Source organism: Cygnus olor, chromosome 18 (genome assembly GCF_009769625.2).
Source record: "Cygnus olor isolate bCygOlo1 chromosome 18, bCygOlo1.pri.v2, whole genome shotgun sequence".
NCBI lineage: Eukaryota > Metazoa > Chordata > Aves > Anseriformes > Anatidae > Cygnus > Cygnus olor.
In genome coordinates this window covers 8903006-8930971 of record NC_049186.1, presented here as the reverse complement: position 1 = coordinate 8930971, position 27966 = coordinate 8903006, and the positions used below count along the sequence as shown (strand labels likewise).

Below are 27966 nucleotides of genomic sequence, written 5' to 3'. Positions count from 1 at the left end.
AGCAGGCTTAGTGCTACAGCTCTGCTCAAAGGGTGCGTTTGATGCATCGGATGGGAAGGACAGTTTTTGCCCGCTTAGATATGAATCTGTTTTCTATATTGAAAATGTCAAAATTTAGGATGAGTCCTTGCAGTCTAGTATGGGACAGTGTAAAGCTTCAGTGGATTACAAAGCCCTGCTTTTGTTCAGGACACGTCAATCTAGAATTAATCTCAGAGAGCCTACAACTTGCAGCAGAACCTGGCTTTTCCCACTAGCAGACCAACTTCTCCAGGTTTCTTGGCTATCTATACTACTGCTGCTGCCCTTCACAAGGGTATGATAAAAGACAGCCAAGTCAGGTAGCATTTCCCCATGTCCAGTTAAATGGCTTGTGTGGGGCACAGCACCCTCTTTATGGTTTTTATTCAGACTCATTCAGGAAGTTCAGAAAAACGTGGACTTCTGCCCACTAGGTATTGGCATCTTTGAGGTTGGTCTCCAGCTATTATTAAACACGTACAACGACAAGCAACGCATTCGGCTCTCCAGCTCCGATCCTCCAAGAGACAGAACACTAAATCAGAAGTTAGCACATGCTTTTTTAAAAGCCTCTGTCAGCTCTAGTTTTATAACCCACTTTACTTACAAATGCAGCTTTTCCAATCAATTTTGCTTTCAAGATTCACATTTATTTCCTTCCCTCAATATGCACTTCTACAAAATGCTAATGTGGGTAAAGACTGCTTTGCCCAAAACACATAGCTCAGCATTAAGTTCATCTGTCACAGATGTTCACATCCTCTGCACCAACCTGGTAGCATTTTCCTTTCCCAAAGAGTATCAAATGGATACAAAAGGAAATATCCTGGTTAGCTTTGACCAAGCAGTGGTGTCTTCTGGGGATTCAAGAAAAGTTAGAGGCAGAAGAAAACAAATAAATTATCGCTGTCATTGCAGGAGTCTTCCCTGCTCAAGACCTTGTCTGGACTCTTACTAAATGTCCCAGGCTTCCAGCACTCCCATTAGAAAAGGTAAACCACAGTACAAGGGCACTTACAAGACAAGACTAACTTACTGTTTCAAATAACTTTGTGTCAAAATGCAGCAGACTTTGAAACCTCAAAACCCCAGCAAGTTCCATTTTCCTTTGGTACTGGGAAGGATTCTGCATCTGAAGTGAATACAGATTTTATTTTCTGAAGCAGTTTTCTTTTAAAATACCTTTATAATATTTCCCATTCACTTATGTATTTTAGATATATACACAATTAAAATGACCATTGAAGTTGACATCATGCTTCTCAAGTTTCAACTGTACGTGATTGGGAACAGCTGAGGAACCATGGTTAAGGATGGAAATTTCTATGCTAAGTTCCACTTTATTTGGCATAATGATTATTTGCCAGACTAGTTCGCTTGGAAGAAAATGCTCTCTTCTGCTGGTATATGCAGCCAGTATCTAATGGAGTCAGAACAATGTACAAGCTGAACACTCTCCAAAAGCAGTTCTTGCGTGCCTGTTACTCAGTTTCAAGATACCCATCTGACCCTCTGATGGCTTTTTTCCCCCTCAAGAGACACATCAAGCTCTTGGAGCATTAAAAATGATACACCACTCATTTTCTCCAAAACGGGAAGGAAAACAACACAAAACCAGAGTGAAGAACACCTGTCAGGAGGGTATCCAGCTCCTGGAAGTGCTCCCTGGAGTAAGAACTTTCACCCCAGTAAGGATTTTAATACATTGAGGAGGTAGGAGATGGATAAGGACACAGTCAAATAACCACTCATTTGCAGAACCATCCATCTCTTGAGAAAAAGCATTTCTTACTCAGCATAATATTAGAACAAATACTGAAGTAAGAGATTTTCAAACCTTTTTAAGAATTAAATATTTATTATATATCTGAACTAAGGCCAAAACGAGAACTCAGGAATCCTATAGTTTCAGCCAAGGCAGTGAATCAAGGACAAAGGAAGCACTAAAATGGATGTCCCATTGGAAGCTGAAGGAAACCCCGAGGTCAGTGATGGGAGTCATCTTAATGGTTGGCAGGGTGTGTGCCCTGGTTCAGTGGTGCAGCTAATAGGAAGCACAAAGAGGCAGAGATGGAGCTATGAAATCTGCAGCTGTTCCTGCAACAAGCCTTTCCAGATTAGCAGCAGGGAGAACAAAACCACAAGCATCAGACAAGGCCACTAGAACTGAAGTCCAGGGTTACTCTGCAACAGGCTTTTAAGCTTAAAACACTCAACTTGAAACTTATTTTGAGATAAGTCTCCCTTTGAGCATTCAGCTCAGCAGGACACAGCACAAGGCAACCTTCCACCAACAGCTTATGTTCCAGCCTCTTCCATGAAGAACCTACTGCAAAGTTACCCTCCTCTCACAGCCAATAGACCCGTGTATCCATCACTTGTAGCAAAGGCTGGCAGAGTTCTTAGCCTGCATCTGCAATTTTATTTCTTCTCTCAAAGTGACAGGATTTGCAGTCTGGCAGCATACTCCAAGCAAACCGGAGAGAAAAATCACAAAAAACGAAAGGAATTCTTCCTCTAGAGGGTAAAGTTGCTGGCACCAGCAAAGTTGGGATTAGGGTGACCTGATTATTGTTACGCAGTGTTTAAAAATGCCTGTTGTTCACAGAAAATGAGGTAGAGTTAGCCCATCTCTGGAAGCCAACAAGGCCAGGGAAAGCAAAGCGGGTGCTAACCCTTGATCAGGAAAACAAAGGACGTGGGTTTAATTAGCTAATATATTTTGCTCACCATTGTGATGCGACATCAGCTTCAAGTTACTGCAAAGCTACAGCTAAACATTTCTGTTGGAAGCAGCAGTGCTTTGCTTTTCCCAAGGTACACAATGAACTCTGTCTCAGAGATTCATAGTGAGTCTGCTGCAGAGCCAGAAACAAAACTTAGGTCCACCTGACTTCCAGTCCTGTCCTTTGAACAAGAAATCCAAACCAGGGATAGCAGGACCTACAGTACGGACTAGGGGCACCTCCCAGGGTAGTGCCAGTGTTGAAGCAATGGGGCAAGCACACCCCTTCCCCTAGAATTCTCCTGCCCCATGCTGGCAGGTCCAATCTGGACCACATTAAATAAATTTACGTCAGCTTTTACAACATATGTGGTTCAAGGGAACTAGGCTGCTTTGTGGAGTTGCACTGGCAGCGAGATCCACTGGGCTGCAAAACAGATTTTGCTTTAGTCCCCATATAAGCTGTGATTTACTTTTCTAGCAAATCTGCTTTATTAAACATTAGGTTTTTATAGAAGTCTTCCTCTTCCAGAGCAAGGCTAAGAGTTACGTACTTTATTTTCACAAGAACAAAATACAAGCTAACACTGCAGCATGAATCAGCTCCACTTTGCCCCTCTGGGAATCAACACTATTGCTCTGTGAAGTTTATGGCCTGTACTATCTCTTGGAAATAATCACATCACCGAGTTACAATGGCTTCTGAAGTCACTAATAGCATCTCTCAGCGTTGGACTCTCTAGTAAGTAGCCAAGCACTTGCAGAATAAGCAGCACCTCATTCTATCACACATCCAGGGAACTTAGCAAAGATCATGGGTTTTGCAGAGCTGAAAAAAGGAAGGACCCTCCCAACTCAGTTTTTACCAAAATGAATACACCTTATAGAAAAAACAGAGAGGATATTGTATCCCAGGAACTGGCTGGGGAAGAGCATTTGTGTTCCCTTGAGGACCATTAGTTAAACCCTACTTTCTGCTGTGGGGATAACCACTTTGTCTTTGAAGCTTTGTAAGACAGTGCTGCAGGTAGCTTATCAGCTCTTTTCATCACCAAGCTTGGGAAGAAACCATGAGGGCTGCTTGTGAACCACCCCAGTAGGAATGCCACTACTTACACACATCTGCTTTGACAACTGCACCTTAACACATCTCTGATACTCAGCCCCCTTCGTCCCCTCAAGGCCTCTCCAGTGGCCAGAGTTTCATTGGTGCCATTTTGCTTCTTGCTCAAATTTTAGTACCTTGGATGTGGTTGGGAGGCCATGAGAGATCCTCTGATCAACAGTGCTTGATCATGTGAGAGTATCTGTTCATGGATGTTGATGGAGAACTAGAAAGCAGACATAAGCTTTCCTGGTCCCCAGATCCAGCACCATCATTTTTGAGAGCATATCAATTCTTTCTAAACTACCAAAACAGACAAATTAAACTCAGCAAAAAGCAGAGATGGATGATGATAATCAATCACAAAGCATTTGCTTAATACTGCCCCACATAACTGCCTGTGCCAAGATTGACAGCTGTAAAGTGAATCAGAGCTGTTTCACCAACTTCAGAGTTCCAATTGTGTGTCAACTGTGGTGTTTCTTTTCATCAGGAAGTTCATAAGAAAGGCTTGGAAGCAGGAAACTAGGAAGGGAAAAAGGAGCCCTACAAATTTTGGATGTTGGAAATCAATAGCAACTGGAGGAAGAAGAGAAAGATGCCACTTGCAAGTAATTCAAGCATTCTGGCATTTGCATTACCTATCGATTAGCAAGGGCGAAAAATGCAGATAAGGAGGATAGAAGGGCTGATGACAGAAAATCAATGACTTCTTTACAGGAGTCATTCAACAGCAATGAAGGCAATTTGCCATTCTGCAGAAATCACTTCAGGCAGGTGCGGACTGGTACCATCTCCCATTTCCCAGAGGAGGGGGAGGCTGTCCATGCCTTTCACCTCCCACCTGTCTCATTAGCTTGCTCTGCTCTCAAGCTCAGTGAAGCAAGGAGAGAGAAAAAGCCCTGTTCTCTTCCTGAGCCTGCTGCCAACATGCTGGCTGGCCTTGGGCCATCATTTCTGTAAAGTCAGTCAGAAGATACCTCTTCCCACTACCTAAGTGTTGTGCTGTTTGATTAGTTAATGCTTACATGGTTCTTTGAACATACCAAACCGTAGAACAAGCAGCTGTTACTATAAATACACTGCTGACCACAGAGTACTATTGACCACTCTGTTTATTAAGGTAGAACTGAAAGAAACCTCACGCTCACTATGAGGTATTTAATAGTTCTTCGTTTATTTTACCTGATACATAAATGCATGCAGAGGGCTAATAATACAGCTTGATTAGGTCCAGCAGATCTATTTTATGTCATTATATCAGTGTAATTTCATCTTCACAGACCACTGCTAGACTGAGGCTGTAACCTGGATCCTTGACAGCTGCACCGTTATAATGCTTTTCTGATTATATGCCCTGTCTCACATTTAGAATAAGCTTTTTTTCTAAACCAAGAGCACAATGCACTAGTGAGCATGACAAAGCACAGAATCACAGAATGTTAGGGACTGGAAGGGACCTTGAATCATCATCTAGTCCAGTCCCCCAAATGGAGGGATCAAATCCCCATGTTGACTGCAGGAACACAGAGTTACAAATGATTATACATTGCATCAAGAACCAACTTTCCAGCAAAACCTGAACGTCGCTGTCATTCTCTGCTTGTTGCCTTTGACACCCTGGTTTCTCTTCCTGCTGCAGTAAGTCTGCTGGAACTCAGATGGGGAATGACAGAGCAAGAACAGGCCAAAGTGCCTGGAACAGCTACTGCCCAAGAGACCTGTTTTGGAATAAATAAATAAATAAAACATTTTTAGGCCATCTTGGGTGTCTAACAGCACACATCTACATCTGTGTTGGCTGGCCAAACTGCCTTGATGAAAAACAGAGAGATCTCTTCACTAATTGAAACATCATTAGAGATAAAGAGGTATGCAGATCACGACTCATGCAGTCTGAGACATCTTACCTGGGTTATAACGAACATGACCTAGAAACACTATCTCCCTGTTGCTGTAGATGTCTCCGGCAGTGCAATATGACCCTACCCAGCAAGTCAACAAACAGTCATCTACATTCTTTTTCTGGAAGTGGTGAAATCCCTCAATACAACAGGAGACACACAGACTGACAGACCTCTGCTTGCGAACAAACGGCTCCTTATTACAGCTACCAACTGATATTAAGAGGAAAAGCCTGTAAACTATCAGCAACCACTGCTTCACGCTCCTCTCACAACAGTTCCCACAGGTTCTTCCCATGCAAACATGTTTCCCTGGAAAAAATCATCAGCAACTTGACTCTTTGCTTAAGAGTTCAGCCACTATTGAATGCTTCAGCAAGCCCATGCAGTGTGATATAGGGAGACAGCAAACACTACTGTTGAGGGAGGAAGGGAGGATGTCCCTCTCTAGACAGCGTTTTAAGCAGAGCCGAGGACTGACAGGCCCTGCCAGTCGGAGCACTCACCAGGTTGACGAAGTCCTGGTAGCAGATCCTCCCCTCTGAGTTGCTGTCTGCCAGGGCCAGGAGGACCTCTAGCTTGTGGGGGTCCAGCTCGGAGCCGTGTCTCTGGAGAAGGGAACGAAACTTCTCGGTGCTGATGTAGCCAGTGTTGTCAGGATCAAACTGGAACAGGAGGGGAAAGTGCCAGAATTAGTCATTCCATGTTACACACAACTCTGGCCTCCTATGCGTTCATTGTCTGATGCAGACCTGCAGGGATCCTGGGGGCTGCTCTAGACTTTGGTGACCTGCAGCTTCTTTTCACAGGGAACTACAAAGCACACTGCTTTTTTTCCACTCTGCAGAGATGGGTGAATCCAGGCATCGTCATCCCACCTCCACCCAAGCTTCAGCTAAGTCAGCTCCCTTCACCTTCTGTAACGATACCCTCTGTATCCTTCCCTTCACCTTCTGTAATTATATTCTCCATATCATCGTTTCTCTTGGCTATTTTTGATACCCCTCTCCATCTGGACTATCAAGCAGATTGGAGATGCATTTGTCTGTGAGACAAAGCATACTGAAACCAGTTTTACACCTGTATTTCCTAATACAATTGCAACACAGAAACGTCATCCCTCCTTGAGCCCCTTCTGCTCAGTCTTACTGACAGTCAGCCTTCCAGATCGCCTCTATAGGTGCCTTCAAAGTGTAAGTGCTTTCACTGCTGAATAGCTCTTTAGAGATGGATTGGAAAGCGTCTTTGGAGATGAGCATTAAGTCAAACTGAAAATGGCAAGGCAGCCACATGCCTATTTCAGAACGTAAATCAGACACAATAGAGGGAAAGTCCCAGGTGAGATTTGGAAGGAAATGACCAAAACCAACACTGTTTCCCATCACACTAAATGGTTCATCTCCTAAAAACGTCACTGAACAAAAGGAGACAGCTTCCCGTGGTTGTTCAAACTTCCAGCCGCTTCAGCCTCTAACTGACACTGAGCTCCCCAGAGCACTCTGCTGGCAGCCCTCGCACACAGGCAGGCACACCCCCAGCCCCAACAAAGCCAGTGCTGGCACCACGCCGAGCATGTTTCTTTTGTGCTTTGAAAGCCAGCGGACGCAAGCAGCCAGACCATCCTGCACTAGCTGGGGCACAGCCCCATCTCTGCCAGAATTCTGTTGCTGGGAGATTTGCCTTTGATTTCCCAAACTTGGCTCTGAGCACGCTGGTGCTCACTGGCCTCCTTTTGTAGATAATGATATCAAGCTTGTTGGCTGGAGTGAATGGCTGTCAGGGGGCAGGGTGGTCAGGAGGGAGTCTTTTCATGGAAACATTTGGGACATAAAAGGCCTTGGCAGAGCCAAAAAGGTCCCGACAATCCTCTCACTCTTTCCTAACAGAAAAAAAGCTGAGCAGGCGCCGGGCCTTCCATCAGACGCAGCAGAGTAAAGGCTGCCTTGGCAAGGGAGCGGGTGAGAAGAGGGATGTGGCAGAGGATGCCGCCTGCCAACAACAGAGCTGGCACTGCTCAGCTGTGAGCAGAACAGCTACAACACAGAGCGGCCTCAGGCACGGCAGCTTGTTTAGAGGATGCATTGCCGCGTGTGAGGACCTGGCTCCAGCTCCTTCTGGCCTGAGTCGAGTACCTTTCTCCCACTGCTCCGGGGGACTCTGCTATTGCTGGATGCTTTGCTGAGGAGGAGCTGCCTAACCTGAGCAGGGGAGATTGCTGTCCCGTGCTGGAGCAGGGCTGGCCTGCTATTTAGTCAAAGCAGCAGCTTCTTCATGTAGAAGCTGCTGGGAAAAGTGGGTTACACAAAACAACACAAACCAAGACAGTCCGAGCTGGGTGCTCACCCCCACCACCTGCCAAAGGTTGCTCTGTCCTTGTGAGGTGGCCTGGATGTACCCTTCCTGACAGCCGGCACCTAGAGCCAAAGGTGGATTTCATCAGCTGTTTACTGTTAAACAAGGGCTTAATATTAATCCCTGAACAAGTTCAGCTCCCCTACTCCAGTCACCCCACTCTAATGCTTTAACAAATTGAATCCTAAAACCAACCCAAAAGTTAGGGGTTCTCCACAAAGCTCAGCTCTGATGCTTTTGGGCTCTTGCTGGGATACCCAAGAAAGCTGAATTTTGCAGTGCCCAGTCCCAGAGCACAGATACCCAGGAAATAAAGTATTATTATCATAATGCCTGAGGTGACCTTTCTCAAGGGGAATTTGCAGAAGCAGAGAGATGAGTCATTCAATGAATGGATCTAACACCTGCAATCCCATAGACAATGCTGTGTTCATCCTCGTTTCCTGAAAACATTTGACCCAACCGACACCTTACTTAACTGTACCACTTCAAGTATGTCTGGACATTTAAGATGTCAGAATTTGTCTTGTCTAGGACAAAACCATTTACTCCTTGAAGGCTTAAATGCCTCCCAGTTTGAGGGCCAGGGTCAGTGACTGAAGCACAGCAATCTCCCCCTGTGCCGTGAGCCCACTGTTTTGTAGAAAGACCAACGGCCACAGCAGTGGGGAACGTCGATGTTCCTTCAAAGGCCAGAAGAGATACAAGAGCCAAAGCCTGCAGGCTCCCCAGGTACAAAAACACTACTCAGATCACGAACCACTTTTCCCAGACTTTGTTCTGTTTTAAAGCATTCCAGAAAGAAACATTTTGTAACCAAGAACAGGGATTACACAAGCACTGCAGAACTTCAAACCAGCCCACGAGGACACAATAATGACTCCAGACTCTCTAGAGCAGGTAGGGTCCTGCTACTCAGGGTGGTACTGTCTGCATCTGTTACTGGACGCTGGCTTTCCAGACAGACAGCTGAAGCCTGTTCAGTGGCCACAAACAAGACTGCTCTGAGGATGCTTCTTTTACACCACTAGGCTTGAGCATTCCTCCTTCAGGGCATCGTCTTGCTGCTATTCCCACCAAAGCAGCGTTAGAAGGTAGCTGGTATTTTCAGCACTGTCAGTGTATTCGGCAGCCCGTTCTCCTCTTCCACATTACCATGTATAATTTTCTTTTTGGCACTATGGTATTGATTCCAATTAGAAATAACTTTGAATTTGAACTGTGGATCTGAACAGCATGAAAGAGCAATAGGTGAACAGTAAACAACTGGCATCTGAACCAAAAATGCCTGCCTCAGAACAGGACTAGAACACAGTTTCCACAAGCTGGAGCAGAATGTTTTACTGTAAACCCCAGCTGTAAGGGAATTCTTTTATTTATACTTAAACTTTTTTTTTTTTTCAAACAAAATAAAGGAACGTTAAACTCATCTGTCACCAAGTCACCACAGCACCCCAAATCCACCCAACACTTCAATCTGCCTCAAACCCTGCACCAGTTCTGCAGAAGAGTCTCCATGCACCACAAAAGCAGCCTGTGATGGCACATGCAAAACACTTGGGTCCATCAATTATAAAAGCAACTGACCTTCACTAGACATTTCATGTATTTATCCATGACGACCTCGGTAAGGGCCAGCTGTCCCACGAGCCCAGGCGAGCACCTCTGTCACGGAGAGGCCAGAGGCTGACAGGCAGCCAGCAGCAAGCCCCAGGTCCTGCCCCAGAGGGAGCGCTCCCTGAGCTAAATCAGTGTGGTGGCTTCCTTCAGTTTGGTTACTTCTGCCTCTGCCCCTCTCCTTGGGCAGAGGAGTGCAACACAACCAGCGCAGGGATGAGGACAGCTGATTGCCCCCCTGCCCCCAAACAATGGGACACTAACGGTGATTTCATGCAAGGTTTCCTCTGCGTTTCAGTGACAATCATCCTTAACTCCCTTGATCCTCAACCAGGCTCTTAAGCAAAAATGTAAATATGTTAATGACTGCAACAGCCATCTGACTCAAGATCTTAATTCCCTGGCCCAAAACAAGCTTTTTCCTCCCTCCCCCCGCTTTCTGTTCTATTTCTTCCTTATTTAAGGGCAAATACTCCATAAAGCAAAGACACCACATCAAAACTTCAAGAAAAATTTAAGGAGAGGGGGCTACAAACTCTGATGGAAATTGGAAATGGGACTGAGAAAAGAAAATGAAAACTCAAATTGTTTCTCCTCTTTAATTAAAGAGGCATCAGCCACGGCTGAGTGAACAAGTAGGGTGGAGGCTGATGCTGCAGACAGACAATGGGTATCTTGGGAAAAGGCAGACATTTCATATAACACAGCCAGCTGCTCCTCTCCCCCCATGGCAAACAACCCTCGGGGGCATCAGAGCAGCTGGAGAGTCAACAGCTGAACTGGGCACAATATGAGGACCTTTGGCTGGCTTTGGGATTGAAGATCTGCCCCAGGAACAGAGAATTTTCTACCACCCATGGTTTCACACATCGTCTTGGCACGAAGAGAATATATCACTCAAACCATAAGTTGTGTTCACGATGGGCAAGGCTCCAAGCAAATTTATCCAGTTTGGTTGTTGGCTCTGGGTTGGATCATTCCCTTCCAACCTGAATCGTTCCATGGTTCAGCGGTGCCTTCGGCTCCTGGAAAATACTAGCCTGGCAGTCAGGCCTCCTGGCACTGACCCCAGCTCTGCTCTGGACTAGGAGGCAGGTTCTGAAAATGAACTGCCCTGAGTTTTAGCTTCTCCTCCTGATATACGGAAGTGACAACTGCTGCTTTATCTCCCACCACAAAAGAGCTGTCAATAGATGGCCTGCTTCTTGGTCATATTTAGCCCCTTCCCATGGCTGGCACTGGAAAGGGGGAGTCAATTGCTTGCAAACATCTTTTTTGTCTCCAAGGGTTTCAGAAACAACTCTCAGCGTTGCTGGCTTTGAACCCAGACTGTTAGATGGCACAGGCTCTGCAATCTAGGGATGTCAGCATGTATTAAATACTCCCAGACTATCTCCAGCCTCAAGGGCCATGCTGTAGTTAAATCAGAGTGTCCAAGTCAATATGTGGAACTGACAGACTCCAAGTCCAAGCTGTGAAAAGGTATCTACAACAGGCATTGAAAATGTCCTATTATATACGTCTTACCAGACAGAGCTCATTCTGTATCTTCCCACAGCCTCTGTGGTCACGCTGGGAGCCCACTTTTTTTTAACGTGGCAGAAGGATATGTAGCATTTGCTGCTTTGATGAGGATTAAAGGAACAACAAGGAAGAAGGTGAAAGTTGGTCTTGTAATACATACGAGGGCAAAAAGCAGGGGTTGTTCTAACAGGAGTTTCATCACTGTCTGGTGGCGGTGACCTTCCCAACAACTTGATGATCCTGAGCTCTCTTCTGAAAGTGGGAAGTGCACACGCGAGGAGGAACCCTGATCCAGAAGAGCGGCAGGTCAGTGAATACCCCTCCACCTCAAAATCCAGCTGCTCACCACTTAGAGTCACCTAATCTGAGTCCCATGAGCATGTCGGCAAAACATTAGTGCTGCCTCCCTGTTAATAATGAATTTACCCAACACCGCCCAGGCAATATAGAGCGATTAAAGGCTGTCCAGCTGTATTTTTAACACGTGCTAGATTGGTTTGACCTGAGGTGAATTTGAGGGCTGGAAACATCACCCAGCTCTCAGGATCCAGATTGCATTTAAGCACAGAGGAAATACCCTAACTCACCAGACAGGGCCCCCAGACAGCACCTGCTCCACAGGAAAACTGCTGCAAGAGAGCACAACATTATGCAGCTCAGCATTTGCTCTCCAGGACGAGAGGCGTTTGCAGACCAGATGGCCCATCACCTAGATTTGGGTAGCTGTTTCACCGCATAGAGCACATGGCAAAGTGGAGATGGCAGGAGCTGGTCTAAGATTCCCTTTTCCTTGAAGACCAGAATAGCCTGAAGGACCCGAGTCCATCAGCCAGCTGGCCCATCTGTAGAGGCATTTCTGCTCTAATTTATTTCTTTTACTGTCTCAAGCACAGAGACAAGTATGGGTCCTGGAGTACTACCATCTGCTGTTACCTTCTGCAAAAGCATTTTATCTAGGCGGACACTGGAAGCACTAATTTGATATGAACAGGAGAATAAAATGATTCAGGAATGCAATGCTGCTCAGTTATTAGGCAGATGGAAAAGAAGACTTTGGGACCAGGTTTGATTCTTGGTATTGCAAAGATTTCTGGAGTGAAAATCTCTTGAGAGAGATTCTTTTCTCAATCCAGAAGCCTCTCGCAGTGCCTTGACTTCCCCACCTACCAGGCAGAAGTGATGGACCTGTGCCTGCGTGACCCAGCACAGCGAGTGCTGTGGAGTACTTACAGAGCACGACTGTACGATAACTACATCAACAAAGGGCAATTAGCAAGCCACAAGGCCAAGCAGCACAGGGAGAACATGAACATAACTGGTCTTCTGCCAAGGTTTCACATACAGAAACTAATCAGCCTTTCCAAAACCAAAGCCAATGACGGCTGGGTAAGGGGCTCATCAGCTACACCACACTGAACTCCTGCCCTTGCCTCCTTGGCTCTGTAGAAGTTTAGATCCCAGATCAAGCCCCCATAGACATAAAACAGGCCAAGCAAAACCTGCATTCAGAGATCCCATGAAATTCTGACCCACAGTTTGCTGGGAAGTCTTTCATTCTCAGCCAGGTAGCCAAATCCATGTTTCTGCCTCCAAGCGCATTTTTAAATGCGCCTCTCCCCCCTCTCCTTCCTCTGTCTGTGGGTTTCTTGCTGCAAGTCCTTCCTAAGACACTAAGAGAGAGCCAAGATGCACTCACAGGACCTGTTGAATCAGCTTTCAGTCTTCTGCTGATTCGATGACCCATCGCTCTGAGCAATCCCACTGCCGCTCTCCAGATCAGCCTCCTGGCAGAACGCTCCCAGGAATCAGCCTCCAGTCTCAGCTGGGAAATTACACAGTTTTCAAGCCACCCGGAACTAAATTATTCAAAATGTGCCACTGTGCTGGCTTTGAAGCCAAAGCTACACCCCAGAAAGAAGCCAGGGTAAATAGAAGCTCCATTATCAACAACACTGATGAGGAAGGAGATGCAGCACTGAAAGTGAGGGAGATAATTACATGATTAATGAGACAGCATGGATGGCAGGAGATGCCCTCCATTTTGCCACAAGACTTAATGCAGAAAGACATGTTTATAGACTGAGCCTTCTCCACTACTGCTTCTTCCTCTTCTATTATTTATGTTAGTGCATTAAGACTAATGGAAAGAAGCTGAGGCACTCTAGAATGATTTTTTTTTTTAAGTGGAAACATGATTTTTAATTTTGTTTCAGCACTGGGCACATCGCACATTTTGCTAGATAGACATCCTCAGCTGAAGCAACAGGCCAGACAAGCAGGGCAGGTTATGGCCCAGTCTTGCAAGTCCTAAGTCTTAAATCACCAGCCCAGCTCTGGTGCTGACTCACTGGGCAACCTCAGGCCAAACCTCCACACAGCTGGGTCTCTTTGCGTGCTCTGCTGGTCTAGGTCTGGCATTCTGCTCACTGGAAGGGGGGTGGCGGGAGAAAGAGAGAGACCTTTACACTGGTAGGGATTTGTACATGTTACTAAAATACCAAGTAGCAGCAATGTATGAAACCTCGAGTGCACTGAAAACCAGAACTGACTCTGCAACTTCCTGAACTTGTGCCACATTTCTGAGATGGAAGCTTCATCTTGTCCACAAAAACATCACTTAGTGACTGCCGTGACCAAATCCAACCTAACAGTTAAAACGTTTCTTTAAATCCTTTCACCAAATCTTTTCAGATCTGCTTGTCAGCACTGGCCCAAACATTTTCATACGTGCTAATGCCCAATCTCTTCTCCCTTTTGAATTCCTCTAGCTTTTAGGGCTCAGATTCCAGTCTGATTAAAATAAAACCCACATTTCATTTAGTTGATGTAAAATATTAAATACCAAAAGCTGAAAATAGCAACACACATAGTACCCTGACACTTGATATACTCGTTTGTTACCACCACATAATTATTGCTTATGTCTTTCTAGTAGTGTTTTATTGGAGAATCTCAAAATCCTGTATGAATATTTTTTAAATCTCTCAGGGCTTCTACATGGTGATGGGACATAGTGGGAAACCCACTTCATTCAGAGCTGAAATGCAATACATTCTGGGCAGGATGCTGCACCTATTTGGACTACATAGCTTAGCATGAGGCATAGTGTGCACAGTCAACCTCACGGTCTGGAAACAGGCAGGCTCTAATCACTGGCTCTACAAGGAAATTTAAGAAGAAAAAAAGGTAGAATAGCTATTCAGCTGGGGCTGTATTTCAGGCCAAGCTCCTGCAGTCAGATCCCTGCTTACTCCCAGGTTAACTAAACGTACACAAGTATTTTCTTAAAAAGCACTGCAATCGACAATGCCTCCTGTCACAGCAGAGTCCCTGCTGGTAGAGGTGAGGCAGAGAAGTCTTCTCATTCCAGCCACGGTTTGGTCCAATATTAGCCTGAGAAGCAGCATAGGTCGTACCAGTGCAAAGAATTCAGGAGTAGTTGCAGTGTTTCTGTTCTGTATCTGGCCCAACGACTTATCTCTGCCATACAATGACGATGTACTTTCTGTCCCAGCAGTAACCCTCAAGAACGTTACACAGCAGTAGCTAAAGTTAGATAGTTTTGAATCAGCAGGTCTGGATAACTTGCATCCAGCAGATTTTAAAAAGACAGTAATGATACTGACTTTCTGCAAGTCTGGGAACACTGGAGGAATATCAGGATCTGCTTTTTACCTTTCTTCCACCTTTGAATCAACAACAAAACCCTTCCAATCATGCTCTAAAACTGCTGTCCACACACAGTGACAGATGCCCCCACCACTCCCAAAACTGCAAGGCTGTGACAAGCATTTAATAGGATGAGCAGGTCTGTCAGCCTGAGAGCAACCCAGAGCAAACGAGCAGATGACTGACACACAGTAATGCGCAATTGAAGGAGGAATGGTCTAACACCAGTTAGAATGGCTACAGAAGTTAGCTTACATTGAACTGGTGTTACCTAGATGAGAACACAAGCTTGGTGCAAGATCCCTGGTATAAACAATTTCTGCAAGGCATCTGACAGCACCAGACAATGCAGTGTTTGAGGACTTAACTGTGACACAAATTCAGGCTGTCACACATTCAACATGCTAAAGTCTGGCTATTTGATAGGTCTTAAAATAAAACTGAACTGGAGAGCTACCATCACATGGAGATGCTGCTAATGGGGTCCCATGACAATTTGTTCTCGTCCCAACAGAATTATTAGTGACTTAGGAGAAATAATAAGACAACTCTGCATAATGCTCACAGATGAGTTAAAATAGCAAGTTACTAAGCATGAGCTGGGTCTTTTTGGTAAAGCTAGATGCTTGCAGACAATACATATTACTGTAAAAACAAACAGAAAAGCACATGGCCAGGAGCCAAGAATGCCAGCCAGCTTACAGCACGGGGAATGCCATCTTCAGAAGCAGCCACTGGCAGTGGGAAAGCCTTGTCTGCTGTTACACTGAGTGCTCTCAAGGTAACCCTGCCTTCAAAAAAAAAAAAAAAAAAAGGAATGTGACCTGTAGGCTTGTAAATGAGGTGACATTACCTCTGCATTTGGCACTATGTCACTAGTACAGTCTGTCTGGCTCCACTGATATGCTCAATTCATAAGCTTACGAAAGGGAAGGTTAAGAAATGACTTGATCACTGTCCAAAAGAACCCACAAAGGGAACAGAAATTTGGCAGTAGAGGATTCCCCACTATGACAAAGGTATAATCATGCCTAGGGGCTAGAGGTTGAAGCTGGACAGCATTAGAGTAGAAGGAGTTGGTTGTTTTTACTATTAGCAGGTAAAATGGCTCACTAACTTCACCGGAATTTTTGCAATTGAATTGCAAGCTTTCCTAGGATATGAGGTATAGCTGAGGTCAAGACTGCTCAGAAACTCTTCTGGCCTTCATTGTGAGAGACCAGACAATGCTAACAGTTCACTTCTGACCTGACTGCAAGACATTAACCAGGTTCAGCAAAACCTGAACCAAACAGATGGGTTTTAAGGCCCAACTAACAACTGCTTTAACACGTATAACAAGAATGACCCACCTACAGCAGAATTCAGAGCATGCTTCTGGTTAGAACGACCACCACTGAGCAGCACTCCAACTAACCAGACTGGGAAGCACATGAAACTTGTATGGATTTTACATCTGGTTTTGCTCAGTCACGGGGACTAGAAGCTACCAAAGAAGCTCCTCTACTTTCCAAGCTGAACTGGAGTGGATGGAAGTGTTAGCCTTGGGAAGAGGAGACAGAGGCACTGCAGAATTCCCCGCGATGCCTTGCAGGTACCTGGTGTGACTCTGCTACAACACAACATAAGTGCACCAGACAGGCTGGTTCTAAATGGAACTCAGAGCTGGAAGTATTCAATGGTACAGGTTAGAGTAATAATTAACATTTGAGAGCAAGCAATCCTGGCTTACATCTTTCCAGGGTAATCACAAGGGTTACAACTGCAGTAAGGAGCCAGATTTCTGAAAACTCTGGTGGCTCACATTGTTTCTTAGGATTTACATCCAAATCAGCCCTGGATGGCACCCAGGCTGTATGTTCCTTGCATGGAGGGCTGTGAGGGACAGCCCTGCAGCATTTGTGCCTTTCCAGCATTTCCTATGTCAAATATACTTTGGCTTAAGGGTAAAAGAAATCTGTCTGAGTGCCAAAGCTGCACAACCACTGATCAGAAAAATCAAGCTACATTTTTGGCCTCATATACGTCCTTAAAGGATGAGAGGGACAAATACAAGGCAAGGCAGAGCATTTCCAGAGTTCTCTGCCTCAGTTTGTCACGTAGACACAACACTTACCAGAAGTTTTAGAACAAATCATGATATAATAACGACTGTGGAACAGGGTTGCAACTAACTTCACAGAAGGAAATGCTGTCTGTGCAGGCTCCCAGCCCCAGCCTCACAGCCTGAGCAGAGCGATTCTCCCTGCGGCACCAAAACGCAGGGCTGGCCTGGGGTAAGCTGTGCCCTGCAGGTATAACGTCACTGCGGGGCCCAAACACGGTGAGCAGGGAATCCCTTTTACACACTTGCCTGCCTGGCAATAAACTGTATCACAGCACGGCTCGAAATCCATCTTTTAAACAGTTTCCGGGGGAAGGCTCCTTCCCACAGCACTCCCAAGTCCCCACAGAGCCTGGCCCTACCTGAACCGTATCAGGGGCTTTTTATTGTCTGGGGAGACAGGGGCAGATATTCCCTTGACAGCCTCCCACACAACAAAGTGCTTGTCCTGTCAAACCCTCCCTCCTTCAGACAGCCGCTCTCTTTGCCTGCCTCCACCTCATTTCTGCCTCCTTTACTGAACTACTCAGACTTTACAGGTGTACAGGGCTCACAGGTGCTTTGAAGTGCACTTGCTTCCTCTGACAAGCCTGTGCACTCTTCCCAAGCTCTAATACTCCCCTTTTCACTTGAACAGTCTGGCTCGAATGCCATTTAACCATTCAAAGCTTAAGTCCCCATGGGCATCCACAGGCGAGCAGACCTCCCACTTAGTTTTCCAGCCACATGGCAGCAGAGACGTGCTCCTTCAGTAGGCTCAGGGGATAGCTGCACACTGCCAGCACGGGTGCGAGCTGTAGGGGACCAGGTACACAGCAGGCTCGGGGATCTTTAGCAGAAGCCCGTGGTCTACGTTTGCCGTGCCCGCATCAGGAGCATGGAGCTGTGGCCGCACTGAATCTTAAAAACAACAAGCCCTGGCCACCGCGAGTCGCAGGCTCTATTTCCCGGGCAACACTTCAATCACACATTCAAGTGCAGAGACGGCTTTCCACAACTCATATGGTGCCAGCACCAAACGGCCCAAATGCAGGTGATCAGAAGAAGGAAGCAGAGAAGGCACAGGCAACAGCCATAATTAGAGAGAGAGCATAATTAAGAGAACAGGAGTTGCATTCCTCAGGAATAAGAAATTCAAAGCGGCCCCCCATAGAATCACCTTAGAACTGAAACAACTGAAAACAAAGAGGAAAACAAGGCAGGAGGGAAAGACAGGAAGACCGGACAGAAAAGGAAGCTTTGGAAGTGGCAACACTTCTCTTAGTCATGCATCATTCTTGCATCTCTGGGAAGCGGGAAGAGAGTGGAGAAAAAAGTCTTCTCACCTGTGAGTGTAATCAGAGAGAGAAATCCTCCTCAAACAATCCCACTGGCTTCCACCGGGGATTAATTAGCCCACCAAGGGGGATCAACTTCTAGCAGAGCATCCTCACGGAGCATGCTGCAGACTGTTGCACGTTGGACGGTCACAGAGAAGGGAGTGCAAAGACACAAAAGGAGAACTGCAGAAGGGGCAGGAGGAGAGGGCAGCCCAGACTGGCTGAGAGGAAGCCTGGCTGAATGGAGAAAGGCAAGCAGGGATGTGAATGAGCAAAAAGGTGATGAATGGTAGGGAGGGCATGGAAGTTTTACACAGGGCAGAGAGCAAAGACGCTCAAAGACACTGAATAGGGAAGAGTGAAAGATGCTGCTTGAATGGAAGGGGGAAGAGGGAGGAGAAATGAGGCAGAGAGAGAGCAGAGTGGCACACAGCGAAACAGTGCAAACAGAATAGCTTCCCACACAGACCTGACAAGGCCTTAGAGAGAGAGACAAGTAACACAGCATGAACTTTAATCCAGGAGCAGAAAAGCTGCCTGGAGCAGACAGCGTTACCATCGTCTGTCCCTTTATAATCCCTACACCATCAGACACCTCCTTTGCTCCCAGCCAACGAATTCTCATGAACCCAGCCCAACCCAAACAGCAGCCACCAACAGCCAGACGGCCTCTGTTAAAAGGAGTTGTAGCAAAACTGAGCCAGTGACATGGAAATAGCTGATGGGATAAAGCACAAAGATAATTACAAGCAGCAACCCAACAGATGCAAGTGTAACACTACCCTAAAAGCAGGACAAGATGCAGTTTATATGTGTAACACAGGAACACTGCTTATCACCAGTGTTGTTTGCAGAACATTGCTCCCATTTCTAAAGCCAGGATAATTTTTCCAAAACAAAACTTTTCCGAGTAAAACTTGGAGATGTCAGCATTGCCAAGACTTCCCTGTGAATTTGTCTTAGCTTTGAATGTTGACCATTTAGAAGAAATCCTCTCAAATTCTATAAGGCCAAAATACCGGGCAACAGCATTTTCAAAATGTTCCACTAGAAAACTGTCATTTATGTTTATGCTGAGAGTACCAACATGAATGGCTCAAGTCAAACTAAATATTTTGCTCAAAGGGAAACAAAAATCCTTTTCCCAATCTTTTAGGTAACTGCAGACAAAACTAAGTGTTATTATTCACCTACCTTCACCCTTTTTACAGCTGGGGAAACTGAGGCATTTAGAAAAGAAGCAGTTTATTACTTGAAGCTCACTTGCAGAGCTGAAAACTGGATCCAGTCCCACCCCTTTTGGGTGTGCAGGTTAAGATAGACCAAGGTGTCAGTAATCCTGCTAAGTCTGGCAGTCACCCTCTCCATGATCCTATGCCAAATCTTGTTTTCCCAAATGCAAAACAAAAGATATGGTCATGAACTCGACAAGGGGTAGTGTAAGGCCTTAACTTACAACCCTTTATTTCATGCTTAGAAAATCTTTCATATTTCTCAGGAACAACCATTTGAAAGCTAATTCAGTGTCTGGAGCTCACGTTTTGTTGCTCATAAATAGACTTCACTGTCACACAAGCTAAAATCAGGGGTCATAGAAATACTGTGGAAGGTAGGACACAACTCTCAAAAACAAACACAATGGAAAGGAAAACAAATGTAAATCTAAGACTTGACCCTATTCTGCCTTTTCAGCACATCATGGAAGTCAAACATACAGATGGGCTTTTAAAGTGTTATTAGAGGAACCATGAGGGGTCCATCTCTGCCTCTGTTTGAGCCTCTGGGTTCTGCCCTCTGCTCCCCCACCCCTTTTTTTTTTTTCACTTTTTTTTTTTTAAATGTTTCTCGCACCAAGTAGGCATAAGAATATCAATGCAGTTACTTTCAAAAAAATGTGAGCATCCTGGAGTCAGAGCACAAACAGCAACTCATCTGGGAAGAGACATGAAGATATTTTTCTCTCCTAATAAAATAGGAAAGAAATTCCTGAAAAACCTCAGCTGGATCATCAATCCCTCTCAGAGACAGACAAAAAAAATGTCAGATAGAGAATTGGAAACTGGCTGTTAACAGTCAGGTCTCTAGCTCATACTGCGTTTTGAAATGATAACCTGTGCTGCCACTGTCTGCTCAGTAGACAGAGTTCAACTTCACGTACTGGGAACCCAAGGCAGAGAGGCTTCATTCACCCAGGGAGCAGGAGACTTCCAATACTACTGTAGCTGAGATGAGCTGCCTGTGCTCCAGCCACCTCCATGAAGCACTCCTACATTGCCACCTAATAACTGACTAGTAAAAAACTGGAAATTGCCAAATACAAAAGGGGGTAGGGGGCTAAGGAAGGATTAAGACAGAGTAAAGGTCAGAGTACCTCCAGCAAGTACACTAAGGTTGATGGTTCTCATTTGGACATCTCATCTTGTTTGTGAATGAGTTTGGCCTGGAAACAGCAAGGACATGAGGCTGATGTGTTTGCACAGGCATACACAAACACATGGCAGTGCCAAAGGGGCTGTAAGGGTCTCCAGAAAGGCTGCTCTGCCAAAGCTGACAAGCTTGAGCATTGCAGCTTCACAGGCCAGTTGAGCCCATGGAGAACCGTAATTGCCAGTAGAAGAGTGTCTTAGCTTTCCATCTGCCAGCCTGGATACCGGCAGATCACATTACATATGGCACTATGGGGAAGGGTGAGAGAATATGAATAATTCTCAATTCAATGAGAGAAGCGCGAGCTGTGCAGCTGCTGCAGTTCAAGCAAGCCCTAACAGCACCAGCCATTGCTTTGGGTCAAGGGATCATACCATTTCAGCCTGCTTCCTGATTTGTGCTTCATCCCAGCTGCTCTCCTCTCCCTTTAGTGCCTGCCTGCAGGAACAGCTAGCTCTCTGGAAGAAATCCAAACACAAGGAGAAGAGGTTACATGTGCCTGAGGGAAGTGACAACACAAGGCAGTTCACTGCTTAGTCTAGAAGCATTCAAGCAGGGTCACCATCTACTAAAAAGAAATACATAAATACATAGATAAACACTATTCAGGAGAAGGATTTCTTAGATGGGACAGCCAGGAGTTCAGGTATGCTTCATCTTGCTTGATTCCACAACTTTGGGAAACTGGCAGCTATCACCACTGAATCAGACAGACTTGTGGTGCCAGCAGCTGACAAGTCAGCAGCTTCCAGGAAGGGCTGCTGTAGCATCCATGCTGGAAGGGACGAACCTGTCACCCCATCCCCATCCCACACCCAGCCTGGGAACTCTAGTTCTTTCCTGCTCCCCAAATCTAAGTGTCCCATATCAGGCAACCAAGGCAAGGCCACTACCACAGGCTGGGCAATCTTCTTATGCAAATGAACTCAGGGTAACTGGGACAGTTGCAATGAGTCCCTGACAATGTTTGCCTTTGTGCAAGCCCCTGATCGGTATTTACAGACTGAGATGCTTCCTAAGGGTGGGGGTGAGAGGGGGCTGGGCTGAGGGACAGGGGTGATAAGGACACACGTCCTGCCTAAACGCAGCGATGCTCTCAGAAGCGTGGAGCTGACAGGTGAGGAAGGAGGCAGATGCTGCAAATAAAAGTCACTGACTGGAAGTCTCACAAATATTCAGGGAAACACAGCTGCTGTGGCAGATCCACAGCGCTGTCCCCCACATTACAGCCACGGACAGAGGAAATTCCCCAGCCTTCACCCAGCTAAGGACCTCAGTCCACAGGACTCAGGTATCCCAGGAGAGCTCCCACCAGAGCCAGGTCCTGACGTAACACAAACACACCATCCAGAGCAGGCACTGACAGTCCCGCACCGACTGCTCTGCCTTGTGGTTCTCTCGCTTCAGCCCCATGAATCTCATCCACGGGCTCTATTTTTGTTGTAGCCCTCCAGGGCCTGTGCAGCAGCCGTGGAAGAAACCTCCACAAAAAGCCATCCCACCCCCCACCTCCCCCAAAATCCTGCCATGCAAACAAGCCTCTTCCCACCCAGTGCCACAAGGACTGAATGGAGAGGGACTGAACCCCCCTGCCCACCCCTGCCTGGTGGTCTTTTTGTCTCGTGACCTTCCCCACACAAACACAACCCCACAACAATCAGGCAGGCAGCATAATGTGCTTCCCAGCCCTTCAAGGCAAGCTGGGGAGGGAAGGGAGGGAAAGCTGAAAGGATTTGGGGACGAAGAACGGATGGGATGGGCAACAAAATAACAAGCAGTGTTGTAATTCCTACTTGCATGGCTCCGTAAGCCAGAATAAGAATGGTTTTAATCAAAGAAATAAAAGAATCTTTGAGCTATCTCAAAGAGCTTAAATTGACTGGGGAATGCCAACTTGTGGGATTTTCATTAAAAAAATAAAATTAAATTAAATCCAACAATATTTCTAACCCCTGTGAATATCTTTTAACCTTTTCTCCAAGAAGTCCTAAAAAAAAATTAAAAAAAAAAAATCGAGCCCATTGGTGCAAACTCTACTGTTTTTTACTTGGCTATCTGTGAGATTCAGAGTCAAAGACAGATCAGATACAAGATTTTCCTTTAAACTGATAGCTTTTTTTTTTTTTTTTTGCAACAGCTCTAGCTGTAGGCAGCATCAACATACATGGAAACCTTCCCTGATGTAACAGCTTGAAAGCACAGAAAATTTCTGCTGGTCTGTCCTAGCTATGGGGAAAAAAAAAATCATCACTTGTACTATTTGCAGCAAGTAGTAAATGTGCCTCCAGACCACGCATCGTCCTCGCAAGGTAACAGATACCCTTTGGTTACTGCAGGACATGCCTCCTTTGGGAAAGAGCAACAAGGGTCTCCGAGACCTTGTTAGAGGCAGATCAGGAGACTAACAAGGTCAGGGGAAACTCCTGCCTTTTGAAATGCCCAGGGATTCTCCCCAGCTCCTTGTGCTGGTACAGGAAAAGACCAGACTCTGCAAGAAACCGAACCAAAGCAAAAACCAAATACAATCTCTCAGGGTCTATTTAACCTCTCAGTGAGGTTAGTGGGACCTTTGGCTATGCTTCAGGGCACTGGAAATACAGACTTAGCGCCTTTACAAGAGCAGGAGGCTGTGCTTTTGGAAATCCTGGCAGCCAAGGTGGTAACAGAAAGCAAGCAAAGCTCCAGGAAACACTTGCATGATTTACAGACAAGTTAGCCACCTGGGGAGCATGTTACAGTAAGAAACGACCTCTCAGCTACTGCCAGCATGCCACATGATGCCGTTATTACCCATATCCTTGATCAAAGTGCTGCACAGTAGAAAACCACCTGATGAGCCAGGTATGGAAACACTTTCATGGGATGGTGCAGATGATGCAAAGAGACTGAAAGTCTCATAAAAGGCCATACACAGCTGCTGCGTGCATGAGGCTGGGCAGCTGGCCCCAGCAAGGGGGAGCAGAGCTGTGACCAACTCTTGCCCGTGCCCTGAGATGAACTGGAGTAACTGGAAGAGCAGCAGCAATGAGCAGACACACAGCTGGCAAACTTCCCACTGCAAGGATACCGCTGCCTGTCAATCCACTCCAGCCCTAATCCCCTGTGGAAACATTCCATCAGCACCATGCTAAGAGGCAATCTTTCAATCCAGATGCTAACAATTAACGATAGCGAAGATGAGGGAGCGACAGATAGAAAAATACAACCAGGTGCTGCTCATCACTCTAAGGAGGTGTGGAGGAGCAAGACAGGAGCCAAATAAGCAAGATTTTTAGCCTTGCTGAGCCCTGTAGTAACTGCTACACACGAGCATGCACAGGGCAGTGTGCCTACAGTGCCAGATGTAAGCTGGTGACAGTCAGTGTCGCTACTCGTTCTCATGAGAAAGGAAGGAGCTGTGACCCAGCTGCGAAAGCTGCTTTGGGATCTACATTATTTCTGTCCCATATGGGATAGGCACAAACCTGCTGCTGGTTTGAGGATTTGCACTGTGAGTCTGGCTATTTTCCCCACACAGAAGGAAAACTCTGCTTTTGACTCAGCTCATTTCATGAAGATTTCAGCAGAAGCCATATTAAAAATTGAGGTTGCTCAGGCAATAGCAGATCATGAGCACGGTTAGCACATAAGGAAGCAAAATAACTCTTAACTGGAAGCTGGCTGTCAGCATCTTCACCTCTTAACCCAGGGAGGGAACACAGCTAAAAAGAAGCTGCATCTCCCACAGCCCGGGCCCATCCTGAACACCGAGCACACTTTTCCCTTAGCATTTCTATGCTAGAAAATATAATTGAATAGATAATTGCTTGTTGTAGCAAGCAGGGAAGTACAACAGACTAGATTACTTAGGCGAGATTCATTCCTTTCCTATTGTATAAAAATTAATTTTACTTTATTTTAGTCTTTATTATGACAATGAAAGTTATACGGCCATTTTAATTGACCAGCATTGCTTGCTCCAGCAGTTCTCAACTCTGCCCACAGTACAGTGCTGCCTTCCACAGCCCTAAAGAATGGCCGATACCTAAAAATGCCAAACACATCCAGCCACCACTGAACTCAGTGACTTCAGATAAGGCTACCAAGACCCCTGAGCACGGAGGGACCAAGCCTCCGGAAGAAAAGCAGCTGAGTTTTGCCTGCATACTTGCCTGATGCCCTTCAAGCAAACACAGCAGATTTTCACAAGGTAAAAGACGGGCTAATACCAACTCCCAGCAGCCTGCAAAGCCCTGCCATCACAACTAGCTGACTTCAGAGGCAGGACATCATCACCAAGCACCCCTACTTGCCTCTAGGGATTTTTCAAACACCATAGTATTGGAAAGAAGCGCCACAAAGGTTCCACCTGCACCCCAAGCCACCTGACACGGGTCCTTCACCTTGGTTCTGATCCTGCTGCCCCACCCAGCAAATCGGGTTCTTTCACTGCCTTCCCAGAAACATGCCAACCCACGGTCATTTCTTCACAGTGCCAAATGGAAACACTATTCAGTCTAACCCTGGCACACATCCTTGTGGATACAGTACTCACAGAGTCGTACATTAGTACAATAATGATAGACTTTCCACAGCCAAACTCTGCTGGCTTGAGATCATTACCATTTAGAGAGGCTGTAGCCAGAGAAGACACTTGCTAGCAAAGTATTTTTTTCCTGACAGGAAAGATGCTGGCTCTTAGCTAGGCTTGAAGCCTGGATTCCACCCTAGAAAAAATAAATAAATAAGTCATTGAAGCCTCAGGGAAAGAGATAATTTGAGCCTGGATATTCCTTTCTCCTTAGCACAATTTTACAGTGCGTAACGCAACATTCTCTCTGTGTATTTGCTGCTGTCCTTCCTCAGCCCAGGTTTGTAATAAATGATGAAGAACTGAAGTATTTGTGTCCTAGTGCTCAAGGGAAAAGCGACAAGCGACAATGATTTCAGATTGCAGCCTCTTATCATCATCACAACCTCATGTGCTTGAAAAATGAAATTTATCACATAAACACTTTCTCAGGAAGGGGTGCATGCTGTGTGGGTTTGTTTTAATAAAATCCTCAGCAAAATAAATCAAATATTCCCAGGTCTGCATGCTTGAAGAAACACTGTAAAATCAAAATCAGGAGAAGTCCTTACCCTTCTGAAATCAGTAATAAAATTAGCATGGAGCCCAAAGGAAGCAAAGAGGGCACCCTCAGAGGGGCCAGGATTTCACTGTGTTTAAAACCACACAGTGGCAGATCTGTACCTACTTTAATGACCTACTGAATCCTTTTAGTCCTGTACATCCCTCCATAGAAGCCTAATAATGAAAACGTATCTAAGAAAACTTGGCTTTTCCTGAAGAACAGTATCTGAACAGATCTCTGAATATACATTTCTGTGGATTTGAACTGCAGTGCTTTGTTTTCAAGTATCATTGCATTTCACATTTTCACAGCTTCTTTGGAATAATATTTGTTACAAAAACAGTGTAAGCAATACTCACAGACAAAAGAATAGCCACCCCTTTAAAACCATAGGGCCTCATTTCTACTGTTTTTGTAACAAATACAGCCCGAGCCACTGAATTCCAAGTAAGAGATCCGCAGGCAACTTAAAAATTCAAGCAAATTGCCATGCAACATTAAAAGCATTCATTTTTATGAGCATCAAATTCCACCTATTAAAGGATCAGTCATCCTCTGCAGCTACCAATTTACATATCCAGCCTGCAAGCTGCTGAGGGGCCACTGGACACAGAATTCATGAATACATTAAATCCAAAAAAGGAAAGAAATGTCCATCGTAATTCAACTTAATGATCACATTTTCTTTACAGGAAGCAGCACAACGTCCATGTCTGACGAACACACACCCCATAAAGGCACCCAGATGCGAAGAGACACTGAACCCCCTACTTAGAGACTGTAACTCTCTCCAGTTACATGCATGGCAGCGTTCACACCTGAACCACATTCAAGCCCCCTGCAAGGAGAGAACATCCTTTGAGATACATATTCACCAAGTCACTGACACCCATGCTATTGCACGTTGACTAAATTCAAAGGCCTGTTCCTCACTATGGAAGACAGTTTATCTGGACATACATTACAACCCTAGACAAATTCTCAGCCCTTTTGCCAAACCAGGCAGTATTACCAGCCTTAATATAAGAGCTCTTTTGATCTTGTAACAGCTAGAGTGGCACTGGTACAGCTATTATTCCTCATGGAACAGAGCCGTGATCTGATATCACACCTACATTTTACTCTGTGTACTGCTGTCTAGAAACAGATGTAAGAGAAAGCTTCTCAGCAGTGTGTACAACTTCTGTCATCTTGGATAGGTGAATGACCCTCTCCAGTGCCCAACCCACAGCCAATTACAGCTATGGCAAGGAGAAAGGTTTCTATTTCAAGCCTGTTGAAGAGTTCACTGAGTCCTGCAGGCGGAAGGATGGACACAGGAGAAGGTGTCCTGTAAAAATGTTCTCCTTTTTCTTAACTGAGCACCATGCAGGTAGGCAGTACCTTGGGGAACGAGGGGCAATCCCAAGACTGAAGGGTTGCATCACATGTCACAGTAATAAGCACCTGTTTAAGAAAAAAAAAACAGCAACAGCAAAACCCCTGCAGATAATCCAATTAAGGCACAGGATAAAGTCACAGAGGTTAATCAGATCTGAGCCATTAGGTCTCTCTCTGCTGCTGCTTAGTGACATATCTGGTAAGCAACACCATCGAGATGAAGGCCAGTCAGGAACATCAACTTGATCTAACCAGCCCCAGGAAAGAGGCATTGCTTCCCTGCTGCATAAAGCAGAAGAGGAGAGGAGCACATTGCAGGGCAGGTGGTCAGCTGGGCCCAGAGCTTGGCTGCCCCATTAAGCCTCATCAGGTGCAAGGATGCTGTGACTGATGGGCTACATTAAGCGACCCTTACAGCAAAGGCCAAGGCTATGTGTGCAGGGTGCTGAAAAATTATTCAGCAAGGAAAAGTTCTGCCCATAAAGCTGCAAGCAGGCTCCCCTTACCCTGTGTTTCATTAGCTGTAACTCTGCTAATGAAGGCCACAGCAGGGCAGGTAAGGACTTACGGGGCCACCAGCACAAAGACCACCTGGGCTGTCATACCTGGCACCTTCAGAATTGGGAGCCAGAAGAGAGCTGGGCTGGGCTTTGCACTGAATCAGCTCCTGCAGCGTCCAAGGGACAGGGACAGACACAGCAGGGT

At 45.8% G+C, this 27966-nt stretch overlaps 1 protein-coding gene across 9 annotated transcripts in view; it reads right to left on the bottom strand.

Moving 5' to 3' along the window:
• RHBDL3 (rhomboid like 3) overlaps nt 1-27966 on the bottom strand; it is a 72651-nt gene that overhangs the window by 21558 nt on the left and 23127 nt on the right. For 6 of the 9 annotated variants that reach the window (XR_005813631.1, XM_040530856.1, XM_040530853.1 and 3 more), the window contains one exon: nt 6262-6420. Coding sequence is in view for 5 of the 9 variants with exons in the window: in XM_040530853.1 (XP_040386787.1) it covers nt 6262-6420 (159 nt within the window). In the remaining 4 variants the exon portion in view is untranslated. Of the gene's footprint in view, nt 1-6261; nt 6421-6507; nt 7359-11408; nt 11535-11835; nt 11878-21141; nt 21346-25888; nt 25902-27966 lie in introns of those variants that run through there. The other 3 variants (XM_040530855.1, XM_040530851.1, XM_040530857.1) reach the window with 3 other exon arrangements.